Below are 21,703 nucleotides of genomic sequence, written 5' to 3'. Positions count from 1 at the left end.
AAATCTTATACAGGATCATAGGAAACCATAGTCATATTAGAATGTTTGAAGTTCAAATAGTGAGATTATTAGGCATCTTAACTTGCTAATTTTAATTGATTTTCAGATACCTACATTTTGAAATAAATATCCCTGGTAGTAATGATAATTGGGAAATTTAAGACACATTGAGGAGATGCTGTTGTCGGGGAAAACCTCCATTGGAGTCACAGAGCCTTGCTGTCACTGATGCTCTGGTAAACACACTGGAGCCGGTGTAATTACTTTTCTTTGATAGGGCTAATGCTAACGTCCCATGAACTAGCCAGATCAGGAATCAAACACAATGTCTCTTTACTCTAGATCCCTAAAGAAGCATCTTTGAAAGTTCCTTTGCTGTGAGTAGATTTCATTCTTCCTTAACATTTAAATATTTGAATGGTTCAGCATTCTAGTTACAACTCATACTACAGGAGTTTTAGCATTTTAGGAATCTTTTATCTTTACTGCATCTTTAAGAAATTATGATATCATTTATTTCTGTAGACTAGCTTCTAATGAAAATGAATACTTAAATTCCCTTCTTTTCTGGTTGCACTTGTTCACTTTGGTGACATCCTCCACTCTAAGATCAATACTACATCTCAATAGCTGTTTGAAACCTGGGGCTTATGCAGGGATTCTTAGCTCAGCCTGAGAAAAGGGGACTGGACCTGCCTGGACTGAGTCTACCAGGTTGATCTCAATCCTCGGGGGAGTCTTTGCCCTGGAGGAGATGGGAATGGGGAGTGGGCTGGTGGGAAGGGGAGGGGGTCGGGAGGGGGGAGAACAAGGGAATCCGTTGTTGATATGTAGAATTAAATTATATTGTAAAATAAAAGAAAAGAAAAGAAAAAAATCATAAATAGAAGAATTCATTTGTTTGCTATACTGATTTATGGTGCTTGGAATACTTCTAAATGTCTATAGATTAAGGCTTTATCAATTTGAAAATAAGGCCTTATCTTTTTATGTGTTTCAAAGGAAAGTTGAAGTTTTCTGAATTTTATTCCCAAAGATATGTTCTGTTATATATTGCAATGTACACTCTTACACATTTTATAAAATGCTTAAGAGCTAAGTGTGTGTGTGTGGGGGTATGTGTGTGTGTGTTAATGTGTATGTGTGTAGTGCAATTTTTCATATATAGACAGTGAACTGTATAATTCTCAAACATTTTTATTTGAAGTTAGAGAAACAGATCTTTCTTCCATTTACTGTGTAGACTTAATTAAGCATTGTATTTTCTAGTGAGCCAATGAGTTTATTGTGGTATTTGCTTGGAACACAGATAAAGAATAACAATTTGTTTAGACTTAGGCTATTTAAAAAAGGAAGTCGATAGTTCTTTAGCTCTGTGGTCAGTTAAGCTAGGAAGTCTAAATCTATATGTGTTATCTTGAGTTGTTATTGGAAGAAATTATGCTTTTACTAAAAAATTACTGCTAATAATAAAAATAGTATTTGCCATTGATTGATTTTTTTTTAAAAACACATTATTGAATTCTTGAAAGTCATCCTTTGGGTTATTATAATAATAACTAGTATTTTTTGCAGCTATACATAAAAGTAGGCATATTCATTTAATTTATTGCTGTGTTCTAAGTTCTACTTATGTATCTTCCATACAGCCCTTCATGACATTAATCAGACTGTTACCTGGAAACTATCTATTTTTAAGTTGTTCAATAAATTGAAATAATTATAGGTAGAGAATAATGTTTATACATGATGCTTATGATCAGGTATTATAAGGTAGGAGTTTGGGCGTGGATAGTCAGATAGTGGGGTTCACTGTCTTTAGGATGTAGTGAGTTACTGGGGTGGATCTGGCCATCAAATTTACCTGGCAGGATACTCCATTTGTTTTCATTGAATCGTGTTATGTGGTTATTTTATTCTCAGGTACACTTTGCTATTTTGGAGGCCCCAGACGATTGCAATCCCGTTACAGCAACATAGGATCAATGAGCACATATTTGTATTGTATTTATACAGCTGATTTCCAAGAAGGCTTCATAAAGACATCAAATCCTACCTTTCTTCCTGAATGCAAACATTCTCTTGGGGTTCCTTGGGAGAGATTTGAAATTTGTCTCCAAAGAAAGAGAACATGTTGTTTTTCATTCTGAAATGTTCTTCTTCCTTTCTTTTTTTATTAGATCTTGAAAATTTTAAGACCAGAATGAGAAGCACAGTATCAGTCCGTGAAGGTCAGGGGGTTGTCCTCCTCTGTGGACCCCCACCACACTCTGGTGGTGAGTACTATTCCCTATTCTGCTTATCATATGCATGAGGTTCCAATGCAAGACGTGCACTTCACACTCCAGGGTTGTTTCTGCAATTGACCCTAAGAAGCTGGATGACCAGCTTTAGGTACTCTTGGCTGAACTGGAACACAAGGGCCAACAAACTGTTGGCCAGGCTCTGTGATTCTACTTCAAAACATCTTGATTTATTTCAGCTTTTGGTGGTGGCATATAGTGCTTTCTTTAGTATTAAAGCACATCCATGAAATAAATGTGTAAGTCTGGTTAGATTGTAGGTGAAGAAGAAAAGAAATCTCTTCAAATAATACACATTAACCCTCAAGATATATGTAGTATTAGTAAGCAAATAACATAAACAAAAGAATACCTTTATAATTGCTTTATTATACAGGAAGATGGCCAGGGCCAGGTCATATTTAAATATAGAAGATGCACTTTTCACTGATACAGATCTCCTCAGTGCTGAGACATAATCCCTATCCACTGTCCTGGCATATTGGTTTATATATTACTGTAGCATAGGCCCAAGCCAGCATTTATGTTCTGCCCAATTGCATAGCACCAAGATGCTTTATAACAGGAAACTAAGTATCTGTAGAACACATGAACATATTCCTGAAATGAAAAATTTTCTAGATTCAGAAAATTTAAAATGCTTTTGACAAAAATCCACTGTTTTGTTTCCCAAGATACAGTATTTAACAAATGTCCTAAGTACCATCCAGACAGGCACAGATAGAGATTTTTCTAGAAAGAAACTCAGCTGTTTCATCTACATGGGGATGACTGAGGGACTTTAATTCTGTAGAGGGTGAGATCCAGGTCTCAGAGCACCTGAAGCTGTGAGTGCAGGGCTTAGCAGTGCAAGCAATGGAGGCATTTTCAGAGTGCTTATGGCCCTTGCTGGGGTCACTGAGGATTTCTCCTCTGAAATCCCCACAGTCTTCTCCAGACATAGAATTGTTCTCTTTCTTCACTCCTTTGTATTATTTTTGCTTTTTTGTTATATTACTTCATTTCCTCTTCATTCTTTCTCTGTGGTTAAAATACTTAAAAGCATTAGTTTTGGTGAGTAAAGGAACTATCAAATCTGATTCACCTCTCATATTCCCTCTTATGGGACCTAATGAAGTAAACATGAAAAAGAAGTAATCATCATGACAATAATGCTAGTTTTAATGGCTTCCATTATTGCATTTTCCTTGGATATTAAGCAGTGTGCTGGTAAAATGCTTTACAGGCATTATCAGCAAGTGAGAATCTCTTGGTTACATAGATGATAAGGATGAATCTCAGTCTAAGGTAGAGTATAGGGGCTCATTCCTGGAAATGATGAGAGTGAAATCTTCACCAGAAATGACTCATGTGGCTTAAGGTAGGAAACAACCTTATCAGATATCCTTCCCATCCGGCTTGTATTTGGGTTGCAAGATACGAGTTTTCAAAGTATTGATAAGAGGACAGATAGCCTATCAAGACTTTCAGAGCTGTAAGTAGTAAAATTTCCAGCATGACCATGGTGAAATGCTGTAATCTAGACCCTGTAGCCATTTTCCAAAAGAAAATACACAGGGTGTTCTGTAAGAGCAGCCCAAGCCAAGACTTCTGCAGTTTCAAAATTGGAGAATTGGAGGCAATGCACTGATCTATGGGTATAACAATGTGTCATTAGGAGTTATTTTATCACTATATTCATTTGCCAAAATAACATCCCTTGAGCCAATGACCTATATAGTTTTCAAGTTCTTTGCATCATTAACAGCATAGTATATGGGTTCCATCTCATGAACTTGGACTTAAATCCAATTTTTTTAAAAAGTGATTGGTTAGTCCCCTATCATTGGTGCCACTATTATATCAGTAGGCATAGATTTCAGGCAGGCTGTTATTATAGCTCACAGCTCAGTGTTCCTAGATGGATGAGATTGTTGATTAATTTTCTCCTCTAGTGCTTGTATAGAACCTTCTAGTACTATTAGTGCTAGCCAGTACAGGTGAAACTTCCAGTTCAGTACCAGCTATATTTCTCCATGTTCATTACTGTAAGTATGTGGTTTCTTCAGCAAAAGGGTCTTATCAGCAATAACCAATAACCAAGGATAACCAATAGCATCGGTGATAGCCTGTAGTTTGTGGGGGATATAAGGAGCCTCTTTTGGCAACGACTCGAAAAGATGTAACTCACTTCTGGTATTGTGGGATTTATTTGGTAGCATATGATTTCTAGTTGAGATATTTTTTCTTCCATTATATGGCAACTCCATTTAAATTACACACACACACACACACACACACACACACACACGCACACACACACATGCACACACACACATGCACACACACACACACGCACACACACACACGCACACACACACACACACACACACGCACATGCACACACACACACATGCACACACACACACACATGCACACACACACACACACACACACACACAATGAACTTTGTACAGTAGTAAATTTTATATAGATATTAAAAATCCCTTAGTTATCCCTCCCCACACTCTATCCTCTACTCTGGCCTCCCATCTCCTAACTGTTTTAATTATCCTCTTCTGAATTTCCCCATTATCCCTTAAAAATAATAGGCAACAGAGTTAATGGTTTTGTTATAATTTCCATGCCTGTTATTTTCATCTAGAAGTCAGCACTAAGTAATGTTTTATGGGCAGACACCTTTTCTGAGTTGACTCAAAGGCTGGGTTTGGTTTAGGCATCCTCTAATACATTGCATCTGAGACTGACACTTTAATTGCAAATTAATTAACCCTAGTCTTGACATAATGCAGGTTCTGATCCAGTGAGTCTGCATGTTGTGTTTCTAAGAGGCTTTTCTGAGAAGATTCAATAGCTAGTCCATGGACCACTCAGCAGCATGACTTTAACTGTCTCTTGCATTTTGCAAAGTCCCTGATGTTTTACCTGTTTGTCTCATTCTGCCCTTCAGCCTTCATACCTAGCTCTTTTTCTTAGCTTCCACTAGAATGCATTTAGCTCATTTGGACAAAATATTATGTCTCCACTGAGAATAGCCCACCATCCACCTCACATTCGAGCCTGAAGCATTGTCCTTAAGGTACTCTTCTCCCTGATTTATTTCATTGTTTTGTGGCCTTCCAGGTCTCTAACCGATTTGTATATTTTTATTGTCTCATAAAACTCTTGTCTAAGTCCTAAGGCTGAAGTTATATAGCTAGCCTTTTAATGATGATCACAGAGTCCAAGAAATAAAAGGGACCATGATTTTAATCCATGACTCTTGATCCCAAAGGTGTAATATGAAAGCAAACATGGTCTCTAACATAGATTTGGTTTATGTCTCATAATCAATAGAAAATGACTAAAGAGTTAAATTCTATGACACATGTGGGAATGCATGCAAGTCATCAGTAGTTTGGTGTTTTACTCCACAAAATCTGTGAATGTCTCAAATCTCCATTAACATGTCTTCTTCAGTGGGTCACGATAAGATGGAAATAGAAAGGCATGAAGAAACACTGAATTATATGTATAATGTATCCTTTCATCATAGATGGATGTCATATACTCCAAAAGACCCTTGTCATACCCACAGTACTGTCTCTGCTCATCTTGCAGTGAACCCTTGAGGAGTCAGAAATTCATAACTATACAGATATTGCTCATTTGGTAATTTTTAGGTTATAGATTTCAACCAAATGCCAAAGTTTTTTGTTTGTTTGCAATTGCTCTTGGCTTAGATCTTCCTAATGTCAGCATTCTAATCAGAGAGAACTATAGCTCTGCTGTTTATTGACAGTTAATAATTACTCTTCTCTCTTTCTTTGCCATTGTTCTTTCCTTTGTACCATTTCTCCTAATATTATTGGCTGCAGTCAAGCTGTATTGAAACTTGTTGTTTGGGCTTGAGATGTAGGTCGGGGGTAGACTCCTTGTTAGCATCCAGAAGAGCCTAACGGGGCCTGAATTTTTTTTCTTGTGTTCGTGAGGTAAATTACTAACTTTTTGGTTTATTTGAATACATTAATAGTTTTCTATCTAAGTAGAATGGGGAGATGAACTAACAAAGCTCAAGTTAAGAATCCAGTATGTGCTGGGTGGTGGTGGCGCACGCCTTTAATCCCAGCATTCGGGAGGCAGAGGCAGGTGGATCTCTGTGAGTTCGAGGCCAGCCTGGTCTACAAAGTGAGTTCCAGGACAGGCGCAAAGCTACAGAGAAACCCTGTCTCGAAAAACTTAAAAAAAAAAAAAAAAAAAAGAATCCAGTATGTTTTCCATACTGCAACCCGAGTTGCCTTGATTGAGAACAGTCATCCATTTATCTAATGCCATTAAAGGAAATTTTCCCCATGGTTGGACAAAATTACAAATTGATCCTGGGTCTCCATACATCCATTGATCAGAATTGTTGTCATATGAGAAAATTCTTAATCTTTCCTTTATTCTTTCATGCCTTCTGTCATTTTCAGTTTGTTGCCTTTCTGCAGAACAATTCAGAATCTCTCTGAAAATAAAGGAAGTAATGCTTTACGTTACATGGAGAACAGCAAGATGACAAACGAGAAATAAGACACTCAACATAGATTTCCTATAGAGTAATTATTAATCTACTTTCCAATAGTGTGAAATACTGATAATTATGTAATTTCCATGTAGATGCTAGCCTTCATAAAATCATTAGGAACTCAAATGCATGAGAAAAATCGCCCTATTACAAATATGGTTACAAGACTGGTGTCTAGGCATCTCCTGCTAAAAGTACTAATTAGACAGAAATTCATAGGTTAATCAAGTTATTCCATGCATGTATTTTAATCAAGAGTTGGTTTTGTCCAATGATGGCAGGTAAAATTTATTGTATATGGATAAAAGACTCAACGTCTCTCCTAGTGTTTCATAAGCAAACTGGTCTCCGCTGTACCTTGCCATGTCTGTACTACATGCAGGCATTTGAACATTCCGTTCTGTAGAATGCCAGCCACTTGGAATCCTGTGTTACACAGCCTTTGGGATGTGAAACGGGGGTGTGAGGTGTCAAGCAGCAGGTAGTAGAGGCTGAAGCAACTTTGTGCTAAAAATTGCTGTGTAAAGTATTGGTGTGACCAAGGCGAGAACTGAAGCTGCACAACCAGATGGTGTGGGATTTACACCCTGTAGAGCTACATCTTCATGATTTTGTTTCTCCCAAAATGAACGGGCCAAAATGTAAAAGTTATCTCAGGTAGCATAGATGGCGCCAAGTAGAAATTTTCATCTCAATGTGAATTTGTTGAGTTGGTGGAGACATTAGCAAGACAGAAAGACCCATCATCTAGTGTGAAAAGGCACATGATTCTTAACCATTAATTTCCCAGAATAATTTTATTTGGAATTATAGCTTCCCCTTGTTTTGTGAACTCAGTTTTCCTAAACTACATTTCACTATTTATAATGCAGTCACACCTGAAACAGGAGCTCTGTTTAAATGTTAGAGTCCAAAGCCTTTCTGAAAGTCATCATAGTTTTCCCATAAGCAAGATGTAGACTTGATTCACATCAAAACAGTTGTCTTCTATTTCCATCAAAGCAGAAACCAAGGCAGAATGCCTAGTAGCTACATCATAGTGCTACTATCCTCATCAAAACTGAAACCAGAATTAAGAAGCTGATAAGTGTTAGGTTATTAAGGTTTTTTCATCTAAGCTACAGAATATTGCCTTGAATCTATTGCTTCTTGCTAAGTGGTAGGTAAACATATCAAGGCGAAGATATGTTCTACAAGAAGAGAATCTACTTGTAGACTGAATGGATGATATATTACAATTATATAACCATTTTTTAAAAATTTTCTGTCACCAGGTGCCAGTGGCACATGCCTTTAATCCCAGCACTCGGGAGGCAGAGCCAGGTGGATCTCTGTGAGTTTGAGGCCAGCCTGGTCTACAGAGCGAGATCTAGAACAGACACCAAAACAACACAGAGAAACTCTGTGAAAAAAAACAAAACAAAACAAAAAATTTCTGTCAATGCTGATGTTACCATTAACATTATTAAGAGTCAAAAATCCTAACTTATCCATGACATCCACACAAGTATATTCTGAATTAGTTAACACATGAGCCTCAGCTGAAATCATAGGGATTACTGTAGAGCTTTTCATCTCTAAGTAGAAATAGTTGGTAGGATTAATAGAGTCAGTTGCTGCACATTCATTTTATAGTTGGTTATGGAATCTTGTGTTACTATAAATTGCATAACTGTAGAAACTATGAATTAAAAGTATTCATTGAGTTAGCCAACCTTCCTTTTATCCATCTTTCCTTCCCTCCTTCCATCTATTTATCTATTACTCGATCCATTAATCCATTTTGTTTGCATTGCTTTACAGATATATCCAACAATTAACTGGGTATGTGCACTACATTATACATCTCAGAACATTTTTACTGTTGCATCTGAAAATACTTGATATTAAGTAGAGGAAAACCTATGAATGTTCTGCAATAAACTTGATTGGGATATTTTCAACTCAGTCGTTACTGAGCCCTATCCAGAGCCAGCCCCCAAGTGTAATTTAGCGGGCTCACTTTGCAAAATATTGCAAGTTCATTATGAGTTTCCATATTCTCAGGATGTTGGGTCACCTGAGATTACAAAGGCCCTCCAGTTTGTAACTAAGTAGCCCTGGAATGACAGTAACAGTGCTGATATTCAAGGTGATATTGCATCTATTTAAAGAGATGAGTGGTACTACTTTTTAACATTGGCAAGCTGAGGCTCAAGGTGGTTATACAATTTACACAAAGCCACACAGCAAGAAATTTCAGCTTCAAATGTAGAACTAATACTTTTTAAAATTGAAAATATGAGAAATTTTCTTATGCACATCTAAATTACAACTTCTGATGTTTTGATGAAGTTGTTTATCTCAAATTGCATCGTTTTTACATTTTTCAAATACTTTTGATGGATAGCTGAGTCTAACTAAAATATTTTTAATCACCATCTTACACACACACACATACAAAAAAGGTATAGAGAAGCCATAAACTAGGGTGGTGCTAGACCGTTGGAGTTCTAAATCTCACATTTGGAGTATGTTCTAATCTGAAATTTGGAGCAAGTTTCCTAACTTCTGTGTCCCTTTCTTGTGAGCAGGTAAATCGTAATCCATCCTTAGATGATCATTGTGAGGATTTAAGAAGGCAACACACTTGAATTGTTTGTTTCGATCTTATTTACACATGTGCCAACATACCACAGTCCTAATATATTTACCATATGGCAAAGCATGAAATTAAAACTGTTTTATGTGAATCCTTGAAGAAGATTAATTATTTTGTCTCTACTACACCAGGAAATTTTGCTACCTGAAAATTTTGTCCCCAGATTTGGACAACATCATTCCATGTTTCTCTCCTGTTTGAGTTTTCTTGCTTTTGTTTGTTTGTTTTTATTGCAGAATCTTATTATGTATCCCAAAGTGACAACAAATTTGTCATCCTTTTTCCTTAGCCTTCCTAGCCCTAGGATTGAGACATGTACCAAAATGCCCCTCCAAGACTTGCTTTTTAGAATAAAAACTATGCCTAGACAGGAACGAGGATGCCTTGAGATGTCCACCCTGTGCTAACATCAGTGCTAAGCCAGACTCCCTTGCCCTCTTAAGCAGAGCCCACAGCTAATATTTTCCACCTGGCTTCAAGTGAAGGAGTATCTCTGTCACAAGCTGGGCAAATTAGATGCTTTATCAAGATAATTTGGTAGTTTGACTCGAAAGCATACAATTCCGAACCTGGGAAGGTAGAATAGTTTCTGTATATCTTCCACATTAGGCATCAGGGAATGCTGATGCCCAGGAGTGAGACATACAACCCTGTAGAGACAGATAAATGTCCTGTGGAAAAGAATTAAGGACTGAGGAACTGGGATATTTTGCAATGTACACCCACACATTGCATTCCCACCCTTTGTTGTGGTGAGTAGTGTTTTTGTGCGTGTGCATGCATAAGAGTGTTTCTGTTAACAAAATGAATGTAAGGAGAATAGGAAATTTAATACAAGAAATGTAGAAACAGCAGTCCCACATTTTGAGAACTCCCCTAGCATCCTTCTTTAACTATTGTTATAAAGATATCAGAGATAATCGTTGAAAGGGTCATGAGAGGCAATCCGAAGTAACTGTGGATTTATTGATTCCTCCATACACTCTCTATTTTTGTGTGAGAATCTCTTATATTTTTATTGTGAACCTAGCCTTTAGCAGCTGAGCCATCTGCCCATCCCAATATCCTCAGATTTCAGATATGCCACTGACCTGACCATTCCTCAAACATCTTCTACATATAGCAAGACTCCAGACTTCCCCTCACACTACAACCTCAGATCCTTTTAATGTCCAATAAAGGATGATGAGAAACGAGGAATTTGTTTTCTCCCTCTCCAGAGGCAGCTGAGTTCTTCTTGCGATCCTTTTTGCCACCCACAGGGAAGAGTCTGGCTACGCATGAAACCTATCAAAAATACACAGAGAAAATTAGGAGTTTGAATCCACCAATCAAGAAATAGTTCTTTAAAAAGAGTTTATTTTAAAGCTTGGGTTTCTGGCTTATGCCTATAAAAGGTTGTGAATTTAGTGCCTCTCATGTATAATAAAGCTTTGTTTCTTAACATTGCACCCCAGAATTGAGGAGAAACAATGCTACCACTATATCAAAGCTAAGAATTACATTTTATATTAGAAGAGATAAAATAATGGTTACTTTGTAATTATATAAATGTTATATTTTATTTACTTTAATTAAGCTCTGTGTGTGTATCTCTCTCTCTCGCTCTCTCTTTCTGTGTGTGTGTGTGTGTGTGTGTGTGTGTGTGTGTGTGTGTGACATTCTTGTTATAGCACATGTGTAGAGATGAGACTACAACTTTTGGGTGTCGATTCTTTTCATCTACCACATGTGTCTTAGGGATCGAACTCCCCTTGATGATCGAAGTCAGATTGTCAATTAAATTCTGGTTATCAGCCTTGGTGTCAGGCAACTTTACCCACTGAATCATTTTGTTGGCTTGATCTTTGTGTTTTAATCAAGTCTAGAGAACCTGTGTGAATAAAGAAACCTAAAAATGCACTAGCTTAACTTGAAGAGCAGTACATGTCACTCAGATCCATCCAGATCAAGTGCTTCTGACCTTACCTGCCCTTCATGCATTTATACCCTTCCACCTAGACAGATTGCTTGAAGATGAAGAAACAGGGAAAAGGAGAGAAGAGTGAGACTCTTAAATAGGCCTGGCTTGAACTTCGTCTATGTGCCAGCACGATTGATATAGTTCCCTAACTAGGAGCTAAGGAGTTGAGGATATTGACTAAGTTTCTTGGTGTTCTCTGCCTAAGAGGAAGTGGAACTGAATTGCTACAACAATCCAGCTTCTGCTGCTTTTAAGTAGACAATCCTTGCATAATTAAGTGCCTTGGGGGCTTGTGGACACACAGCTCCTAACCTGTGTGTGTTAAGTGCAATGTTCTGTGACTTTGAGCAGGTGCCTCCTAAAGCTGTTCAGAAGACATGCTAAAAATGTGTACTATAGGCCTAGTCCCCAGCTCAGATCCCAGAGTACAGTGTCTTTTCTAGAAATCTGCATTATTCACTCATGACTCGGGGGAATTTTGATCCAGACAGTCTTGAAGCCACACTAGCCATACTTTGTCTTCAGGCCACATGATTTTAAAGTTTTTGAGGAAGTACAAGAGGAGAAATGTTTTAGTGATTGAATTTGAGTAGTCATTTTGAACTGAAATAGCAAAGTAGACTACTTTGTACAGAGAATTGATGTTCATTCATTTATAACCCAGGCAATTCCCAGTCAGCAGAATGCTTTCTTCACTAACCTCAGCTGAATTGGAGACCCAGGTTGCTGATATACTGAGTGATGTACCTGAGAGTTCCCTGGCATGTGTCCACCTGCCCAGGAGTGGAGTAGCAGATAGATAACCAGTCATGAACTACATCTGTGTGTGCTCACAGAAACTCAGCTCATTTCCCAGCAGTTGAATAAGTTTGCCTAGCTCTGGACCTTATAGGCACCACATTGCAGGGAATAGTTTGGATTTGTATCCTGTTGTATCTGTGTTTGTTGTATCTAAAGGGGTGGAGTCTGCCTAGAATAAAAACCAGAGGAATCTTGTAGGGATGGAGTTTCAAAACTTATGTGCATCTATTTTAGACCTTGCTTTTATTTAAAAATGCCTTTTTTGTTATTAAAATTTGAAATGATATTGGGTTTTAAAGATAAATCTTGAAGTGAATCATGTTTTAATGAAAATTTCCATATTTTGTTTCTAAGACTATTCATAAGAAGTTCATAATGATCACCATCCTTTTTGGGGGGTTCTACAGGGTTTAGCCAAGTAACGTAAATGAATGGCATACTTTATTATCATTTTAACTTATTTATTTATTTCCCTTTTAAAAAACAGATAAGGTCTCAGATATATCAGGTTGGCCTTGAACTTGATATGTAGTTGAGGATGGTTTTAAAAAATTGATTTTTTTCATACAATATATTCTGGTAACCAATGACTTTGAACTTCTCGGGTCCCTGCCACTACTTCTGAGTGCTAGGATTTAAAGTGTACACCAGTATATTAGGCTTATGCCATGCTAAGTATTAAACCTTAGAGTTTGTGCATGCTAGGCAAGCATTCTAACAACTGAACCACATTGCCAGTGTTATTTGCATTTATCAAACATAGGAAATGTAGTGATTTTGAGTTAAGTTTTTTGTCATGTGTATATCTCCTTAGCTGGTTTTAATTGGTTCCATAGTTTTCTGCTAATGCACTCTTAAGTTCATTAGAGACATGGAGACATTTTGCATACTTCACACAGAGAGAGCTATAGATAGGAAATTTGCTCTGTTATCCATTAGCATCTGGTCATAGTGCAGCAACAAGTGATTCCAAGGTCTCCCTGTCTTAGGAAAACAAAGGTTGTTTCCTTTTGTGTCACCGGAGTCTGAGAGTCATCTGCTGTTCATCTCCTTGTGACTGGTCCTGGCTTCATTTCTTGTGCTGGGATAAAATACCCTGAAAAAGCAACATCAAAGAAACATAATTTATTTAGTGTCTTACAACCCCAGACAACAGTCTACCATTGCAGGGAAGTCAAGGCAATAGAAACTTGAAGCAGCTAGCACTCACATCTCTGCAGAACAGGAGGAATGAATATATGCATGTCCACTACTCCACTCTTAAACAGTCCAGGCCCTTATGCAGGGACCAGTGCCACCCACAGTGGGCTGAGTGTTTCCATATCAATTAACATAACAAGCAAAATCCCCTGTAGACATGCCTGCTGGTGAACCTGATCTCATTGAGACTCCCTTCCAGGTGATTCTACATTGTGTCAAGTTGACAATTAAAACTAACTATACCGTGACTTCTTGTTGTTATTTTGGTAAAGATGGATTCTTACTTGGAACATGTCATTTTAACAATGGAAGAGAAACTTGCTTCAAAAGGCTTCTTCTCTTCAACAACAGTCTAAGCATCATTCTGGCGCCTGTTTCTCTTTTTGGAATAACTCTTTTCCAGGAGATGACCAAAGGAGCCCCAAACACCCTGTCAGAAAGATGAATAGCAAGTACTTAACTCTCCATAATAGCAAACATAAGCCTAGAATTTTCTTCAATATCCCAAGATTAGACAGACTTCTATACAGTAAATGGTTTATTATTTTATACACAACCAGGAAGAGAACAGAAAAACAACATATAATGTAAAACATCATCCATCTTGGACCTGGAGAAGCTTTGGTCAACAAAAATTGCTCCATCCGAGGAGAGCTTGTGTTACTCTTCTCCAGTTGATTATTGTCATGAGGAAAGCACATTCTGGACCTGGAGAGATGGCTCAGGGATTAAGAATACTTGTAGTTTTCTGCAGAGAACCCAATTTCAGTCCCCAGCACCCATGTAACAGCTCCCACACTATAGAAACTCCAGTTCTAGACATTCTGATGCCATCTTCTGACTCCTGTGAGAATTGTACATATATGCACGCAAATAAGAAAAGTAAATAATGAAAATTATATTCTTAAAATTTTCTAGAAAAACCAGAAGCTATTTGTTGGTCAGTTTGTCAAAACTGTTCTGAAAAATTGGGTCAAACAAAGCATGATTTAAAGGTACCTCTAGCCTGTGCGCTGCAGTTAGAAGTCTTTCTTTTAAGAATATTTAATTAGTTCTAACTTAAAAAAAATAAGTCTCATTCACTAAATGTTATTAAAGAACACAGTCTCAGAGACATCTAAGTTTATGGTTTATAGTCTTGAAAATATACTTCTATTAAATTTGGAAGTACATAAATTAATTCCCAACAAGGCTAATTAAAGTAGCTCATTATAGGATCCTGGAGGCCTGCAGTACTAGACAAGAACATCTCAACCCTTCTGGAGTTTTCCATATTTGTTTTACATACTTCTCAGAACTAATTAAGCATCTCCCCTTCTAGCCTAATTTACATCATTACTTTCCTTTAGCAAATGTTTTATGTCCCCAAAGTGAGGCTAAATCAGTCAGCTAAATACAACAAAGTTGTGGGAGAGTAAAGACTGGGGACTTATTAGGCATAAACACTGGTTCTGTAATGTTTGCATTTGATTTTATCTGGAGAAAGATGAGTTGGAAAGTTAAATGACATATATATATATGCTGTTCCTATTAGGACAAACAATAATCAAGCGGCAATGCATTTATTATAGCTGTGAACAAATGGCTTGCTTTGTCGTGTAGGAAATTTTATGTAAGTCTAGAAAGTTTTTAATTTTTTTATCACTCAGGATTGTAACCAGCTCCTTGGCAGGCTGGTTCAAGAAGATTGTGAGGGAGACGATAGCTCAGGATCCATGGTGGAGCTCAAGATTATCCTGGTCATCTTCATTAGCCACCGAATGAAACTAAAAACCAAAAAGAAGTCTGAGAGTATAAGTCTGTCTGTGGGAGAGAGAATGCCTACCATGCTAGAGGCTTTGGTTCAATCCCCAGCACTGAAAAGTTTTTCTCACACAGGAGAGAGAGAAAGACAGAGAGAGAAACAGAGACACAGATACAGAGACAGAGACAGAGGAACAGAGACAGAAACAGAGAGATACAGAGAGACACAAAGACAGAGAGAGACAGAGAAACAGAGAGATAGAGAGACACAGAGACAGAAAATGAGAAAGACAGAGAGATACAGAGAGAGCTCTTGTTTTATTTCTAGAATACTTGAAATCTCTAGTACCATCACAGTGACTGCAGATATTGTCCCTTTTGAGACACACAACTGTGAGTTTATAAAATTCCCTTTGAATTTCTTTTTTCACAGCTTTTCATGTATCCTTGGCAACAGCAATACCACCCATCATTTTACCACCAATTATAACATTGCTCTGCACATCCTCTGCAGCAGGATTCTGGCCAGTGGGTTGGTATATTAAGTCTAGGCAGTAAAGGTGCAAAGTCTGTGCTCTACAGACCCTGTTTTCTCTAATGCTTTTACAGTCTCATCAGCCTGTGCTACCCAAAGAGACCAACCACTTGGGTCCGAGTCAGCAACAATCTTCACAGTGTGCTTTTGTTAATAGTGTGAGGGTTAATAGAAAAATATGAACACGTTTTTCCTCTAAAACCTGTTCTAAAAATGCTGGAGAAAACCCCTTTTATTTCTCAGAGCTTTTTCTTGAACAAGGTTGGATTCCTTTATCTAAAGAGAGAAATAGAGATGTGGCCATTCTCCAAAAAGAAGACAGCCTTTGTTCAGGAAGTGTTGCAGGACAGAGGTGCTTAGAACTCCAGACTGGAAATGGCTACCTAGATGGAAGATAGACTATAGTATTCAAAATACACTAAAAGACATTAGTAGTACAATGTTGTGCCGCGGTCCTCTAACTTTTATACCTAACTAACTTTTTTATAACGTTTTAAAACTAGCTAACAAACCTCTAATTTTTATAACTAACTTCCTCTTCAAGTATTTTAAATATCGTATTTCCATATGAGGTTTTTTTTTTTTTTTTTTTTTTTTTTGGTTTTTCGAGACAGGGTTTCTCTGTGTAGCTTTGCGCCTTTCCTGGGACTCACTTGGTAGCCCAGGCTGGCCTCGAACTCACAGAGATCCGCCTGGCTCTGCCTCCCGAGTGCTGGGATTAAAGGCATGCGCCACCACTGCCCGGCCTCCATATGAGTTTTATTTAAAGATGTAATTCTGTACTGAGGAAATATAAGTGAAAATTAAAGCATACAGGAAAAATAAAAAGGAAGGAGGGAGGGAAGAAAGGAAGACAGAGGGAGAGAGGAGGCAAGAAGGTTCTTTTTTTTATTTCATCTAAGGATAAGTCCTCTATCTTTCTGAATTTGTTCAGAATGAGCATAGCTATAGATGTCGTAATGTGTTTGTGGGTAGCTTCTTCATTACATCATTATGAAATCTGGGGGAGAAAATTAAAAGGTTGTTTTGACTAGTTAATATATTTCTGGCATTTTGTAAATTCAATTAATTATGTGCAGATCACATTTACATCTGTTCTAGTAATAACAACAGGCTGGTGTTTGCTGGTAGGGAAAGCAGCCCATCAATCATCCATAATCATTGATCTTCAGAAAAGGGGGCCCACTCTGGCAGGCATTCAGTAACCATGGTGTGTTTTCGGCTCCAGTGCCAAAGCATATTGCATCCCACAAAGCTATTATGAAAGCCCGTTCTGTTTCCACTTGATATGAATTGACATCTGAAGTGGTGATAGATGTACACTTAAAGCAACTTTTTCCAACATTACAATCTTTAAGCACTACTGACATCCCTCAGGATGTTTTGACCTTTTCTCTCAGTATTCTGCTTTTTGACAGCTCAGAGAAAAGCAGTGTACCTGACATCTGGCATAAACACGAAATGTTAATTCTTAGCACAGTTTTAAAACTGCCATCCTTTTACAGATGCTCATGTGATAACTTTTCCCCAAGGCTATAACAGAGTCTGTGAGTTTTCTTAACCCTGTCCTAGAAGCCATAAAAGTTATTTTTGGTTTCTAAAGCAGATTTTGAGTGTCAGGTTCATTTCTGTAAGTCAGAAACAGGTAGAGTTTGAAGAACCCTGACCCACCCAGTGCAAAGATTTTGTTCTCTGTTATAATTAATAAGAATTTAGGGACTATTGTTACAAGACATACATACTCAAGGAGGATTTTTGACATCCATGGAAGGGTGCAAATAAAATATTCTGAATCTTTTGTGAACGGAGTTTATGAGCAAAATCCCTTATCTCCAAAAGTCATGGTCTCACACTACATCTCATAATGGATGTAACAGAATCTATAGATTGTTTCTGATTCTTGGTGGACTTATGGGGATATATAGTACAAGCTATGAAAAATCCACAAGAATTCTTAGTTAAATAGAAAGGAATACGAGTGTGCTAACACCTGGATGCCGTTATCACATCATCATAATGGAAGGAAGGAGTTGTTGAGATATAGATCAGGGGTAGAGTATTTGTCTGGCATGTGTAAGTCCCTGCCTTGGGTTGGGTCCTCGGTATAAAAGCAAACAAACAAATGAACAATCAACTGTCCAGAAAGTAAAGCAGAGTGGATGAAATTACAAACTAAGTGAGCAATCAAGTTTAATTGTGAGAACTTGATTTAGAAATCTTTGGATGGAAATCTTGTGTTCACATTAGGTGAAAAGTTAGAACCCATCAAAGTACTTTGCCCAATGAGTAGGAACTATTTATCATTGTGTGAGCTTCCAGCTTTTGTGCACTTAAAAAAAAAAAACAGATTTCTAGGAAGAATTGTAACAGGAGATTGAACAACCTGCAGGTGGAATATAGAAATAGTTTAAGAAAAACCTTTAGACAAAGTGGACCCGAGAAAGCTTATTTGTGCAGGGAAAAATTCATGAATAGGGTGGCATTCAAACCTGGAAGAAGTGCAAAGCACTCTACCCTAAGCATTGGGAATAATCAGCTTTACCAGGCTAAACATGAGCCTGGATTTGAAATGTCAGCTGACTGATTATTGTGATGTGTTGGTCTTATTTTGCTATCATTAGATGAAGCATTTCTCTCATTTGACTATGATCCAACAGGAACCCTTTAGTTACGTGATCCATCGGCTGATTTGTTATTTGTGATTGATGAAAGCTTGATCTTTTGTTTACCTTTTTAGTTTTTAATCAGTTATTTCCAAGTGAAGTTCCAGCTTGTATACATAGAAACATAGGTTACAGAGCAGTCTCAGACTAATGGCCTCCCTCTTACTTTCCTGGGACTGAGATGAGTTCTCCTAATGAAGGGCATAGCCTACTGCCCTTGTGTATATACAAGGTTCTTGTACAGATTCTTGTCATGGAAGACTTGGCAGGGCTTCTTTTGAGCTAGACACAGTGTGTTGGCAAACAAAATAGCAAAGCTTTTAGGGGTGGGTAGAGTTGCATATGTGTACTCACATATTTGGTAGCCAGGGGTCTTTCTCAAGTGCTATCCACCCTATTTTTTCAAGAGAGAGTCTCCATAGGGACCTGAAACTCATGCATTAAGCTAAACTGGCTACCTGATGAGCACCAGGGAACCACCTGCCTCTGATTCCACAGCACTGAGATATTTGCATGTTACCACACCCAGCTTCATTACATGGATTCTAGGACTAGGAATCTCCAGGGATCAAGTTCAAGTTCTCATGTTTGCATGGCAAGTACTTTACTGACAGCTAACTTTACTGCCCAAAATAGAGAACCTTCAATAATTTAAATTTAATGAGTCTAATGAAATTGAGAATTGCATGGGCAGTTATACTAGTTATACTATTCCTAGAAGAAGGCTAATAAGATTAGGGGAAACATCCTTCAAATTGTCTTTCCAGGACCGTGTTGAGACTGTATTCATGTATAGAATGAGGGATGAGCTATAGGGATATATTTTAGAATCAGAACTTTCAAATACACACACTGCAGGAGAATCGCCTTAATGAATTAAGAGGTGTACCTTACAGAGTGAATATACATTTTCATCTACAGACTTTAGGGCATGTTCTAAAATATGCTAAATATAGTTTCAAAAGATCAGTACAGACTTTGCTGTGCATTGGGGGACTGAGTGCAACAAATTTATAGTTGAGAACAATCCCACACTTAGCTTGTTTTGGAAAAGAATCTTTTGGAGAAAGACACACTGTAGCCAGAAATTTTCCTATGTCCCACCCAGTCCGCAGCTGCTCAGACCCAAATAAACACACAAAGGTTTAAATTATTTTTAAACTATGGCCATGGCAGACTTTTTGCTAGCTAGCTCTTATATCTTAAATTAACCCATTCCTATGTCTATACTTTGCCAGATGGCTTTTGGCTTACCAGTATCTTTACATCTTGCTTCTTCTGGCAATGGGTAGCAGCATCTCCTCTTTTCTTTCTCTTTCTCCTTCCTCTCTCCCTAGTTGTAATGTCCTGCCTAACCTTATTTTGCCTCACCATCGGCCAAACAGCTTTACTTATCAACCAATCAGAGCAACACATATTCACAGCGTGAAGAATGACATCACCTATCATTTCCCATTTACTTTCTATTCAAAAGAAAGGTTTTACTTTAACATAGTAAAATTACTTATAACAAAACAGTTATCAAGCAAGAATTATAGTTATAATATCTAGTCTATTTGTATTTGGCAAAATTAAAGAAGATATCCTATCTATTCTATATTTGTGAGTCTAAGTTTTCATATCTAACTTATCTTTTATCATAAACACACACACACACACACACACACACACACACACACACACAAAACACCTCAAACACTGCATGCATGCCCATACACACACAACTTAGCTTGCTTAAGAAATGAATCTTTTGGAGAAAGAACCATCCCAAACACCACATGGATGCTCATACACACATACAGAAGACAAAGAAAAACAAATATTTTCAGGTCTCAATCATTGCTTCTTCAATCACAGGGACATCTTTCCAATATCCCTGCATTTGCAAGAATTTGAAATAAACTGCCTCCTGAGCATTCTCCATTCTTTCTTATTTCTTTGGTATCTTTTAACAACCAACCACAACTACTGTACCCAGAAGGTAATGCAGGAAAAAACTTACTCAGCACATTGTTTTCAAAGGTTTACAACCTCGTATTCTAGAGAATTCTGTTCTCCTTTCTTAAACACAGTTACATCAGACTTTGGAAAGTACATCAGAAATATTCCTATTCTTAAATCCAGGTATTAATATAACACAAAGTTGTAAGAGCAGTGGGATAGTAATTTGCTTCAGTGCAGGTTACCTTGAAGTTTATTCTGTCCACTCTGGAGCAGAATGTATTCAAACCTTGTTGATGACCTACCTCTTAAAGTTGTACCTACCAGCATTATAAGCTGACTGCAGGAAGATAGTTATTGCCCAGAAAATCCTTCCTAAGCTGGAAAATAACAAAGAAAATCTAATCAAAGACCCACAATACTGCTCACAACCACCAACACTCACTGTAGAGGCCATTGTTATATGGTGTCTGTGATGCCCTTCTTATTGGAGAAGGAGAAAATGGTTCCTTAAATGTTAAAAGGTCATTAGCATTCATTAAAATGAAATTTATTATAGTGAGGTCAATACTGTTTATGGTTTAAGTATTTATCTGTATTTTCCAAATATATTTGAACATATTTCTGCATGAACAAAGTTGTAGGTTTTCTGCTAAGAACATTTGTCATACTCAAGATTTACCCAGACTTTGTTGACCCTCAGTTGTAATTCTCCTGGTACCTAGAGACAAATGCTTGCACTACTCATTGATTCTCTGAAGTTCTATACGTTTTTTTTTATAAGCATTAAATAGATAAGCAGAAAAAAAATGCTTGTTTTGCTACTGACATTGAAGACTGGGCATTCAAATCAAAGGAAGAATGAAGCATTCCAATTCATCATTCTTTAGATCTGCAGGTAAGAAGTGACTGAATGTCTTCTTTTGTGTAATCTTCAAGATACAGTGTAGCAAAGTGAAGTTGCCATTTTAGTCCTTAAAAAATTCATCAGCATATGTTCTCTGCTATAATTCTCCTCCTATCTTTTCATTCTTGCTTCTTACTCTAGCAGAAATAAGATAATTACATTTAATAAGAAATAATGCTGCTGTTTTTTGGATGCTGACTGTTTTTATTGCACATGTGTTCACACATACATTCATGTGTACCATCCTTCCCTTTGGGTGAAATTACAGTTTTGTTAAGGAAGACATCACTAGGAGCTAAGGCAAATTGCACACAGGATAAAAAGAATTCCTCCAAGTGTACAGCTAAAGTGAGGAAGATAGACAAAGTAAGACTTCAAAATGGACCTTCACCTTTCCCATGGAGATATTAAAAATAAACAGGTCAGCATGTACAGGGCTTCCACAAGTCTGTCCAGATCT

The 21,703-nt window shown here is 37.5% G+C and overlaps 1 protein-coding gene across 1 annotated transcript in view; it reads left to right on the top strand.

Annotated features, from left to right (window-relative positions):
• Positions 1-21,703, top strand: part of Cntn3 (contactin 3) — a 257,987-nt gene that overhangs the window by 83,363 nt on the left and 152,921 nt on the right. The window contains exon 4 of the mRNA XM_059257096.1: positions 2,181-2,276. Within this exon, the coding sequence (XP_059113079.1) occupies positions 2,181-2,276 (96 nt within the window). The remainder of the gene's footprint in view (positions 1-2,180; positions 2,277-21,703) is intronic.

Source organism: Peromyscus eremicus, chromosome 3 (assembly GCF_949786415.1).
Source record: "Peromyscus eremicus chromosome 3, PerEre_H2_v1, whole genome shotgun sequence".
NCBI classification, from domain to species: Eukaryota; Metazoa; Chordata; class Mammalia; order Rodentia; family Cricetidae; genus Peromyscus; species Peromyscus eremicus.
Note: the sequence above shows the minus strand (reverse complement) of the source record. Positions and strands in the feature narration are given on the sequence as shown.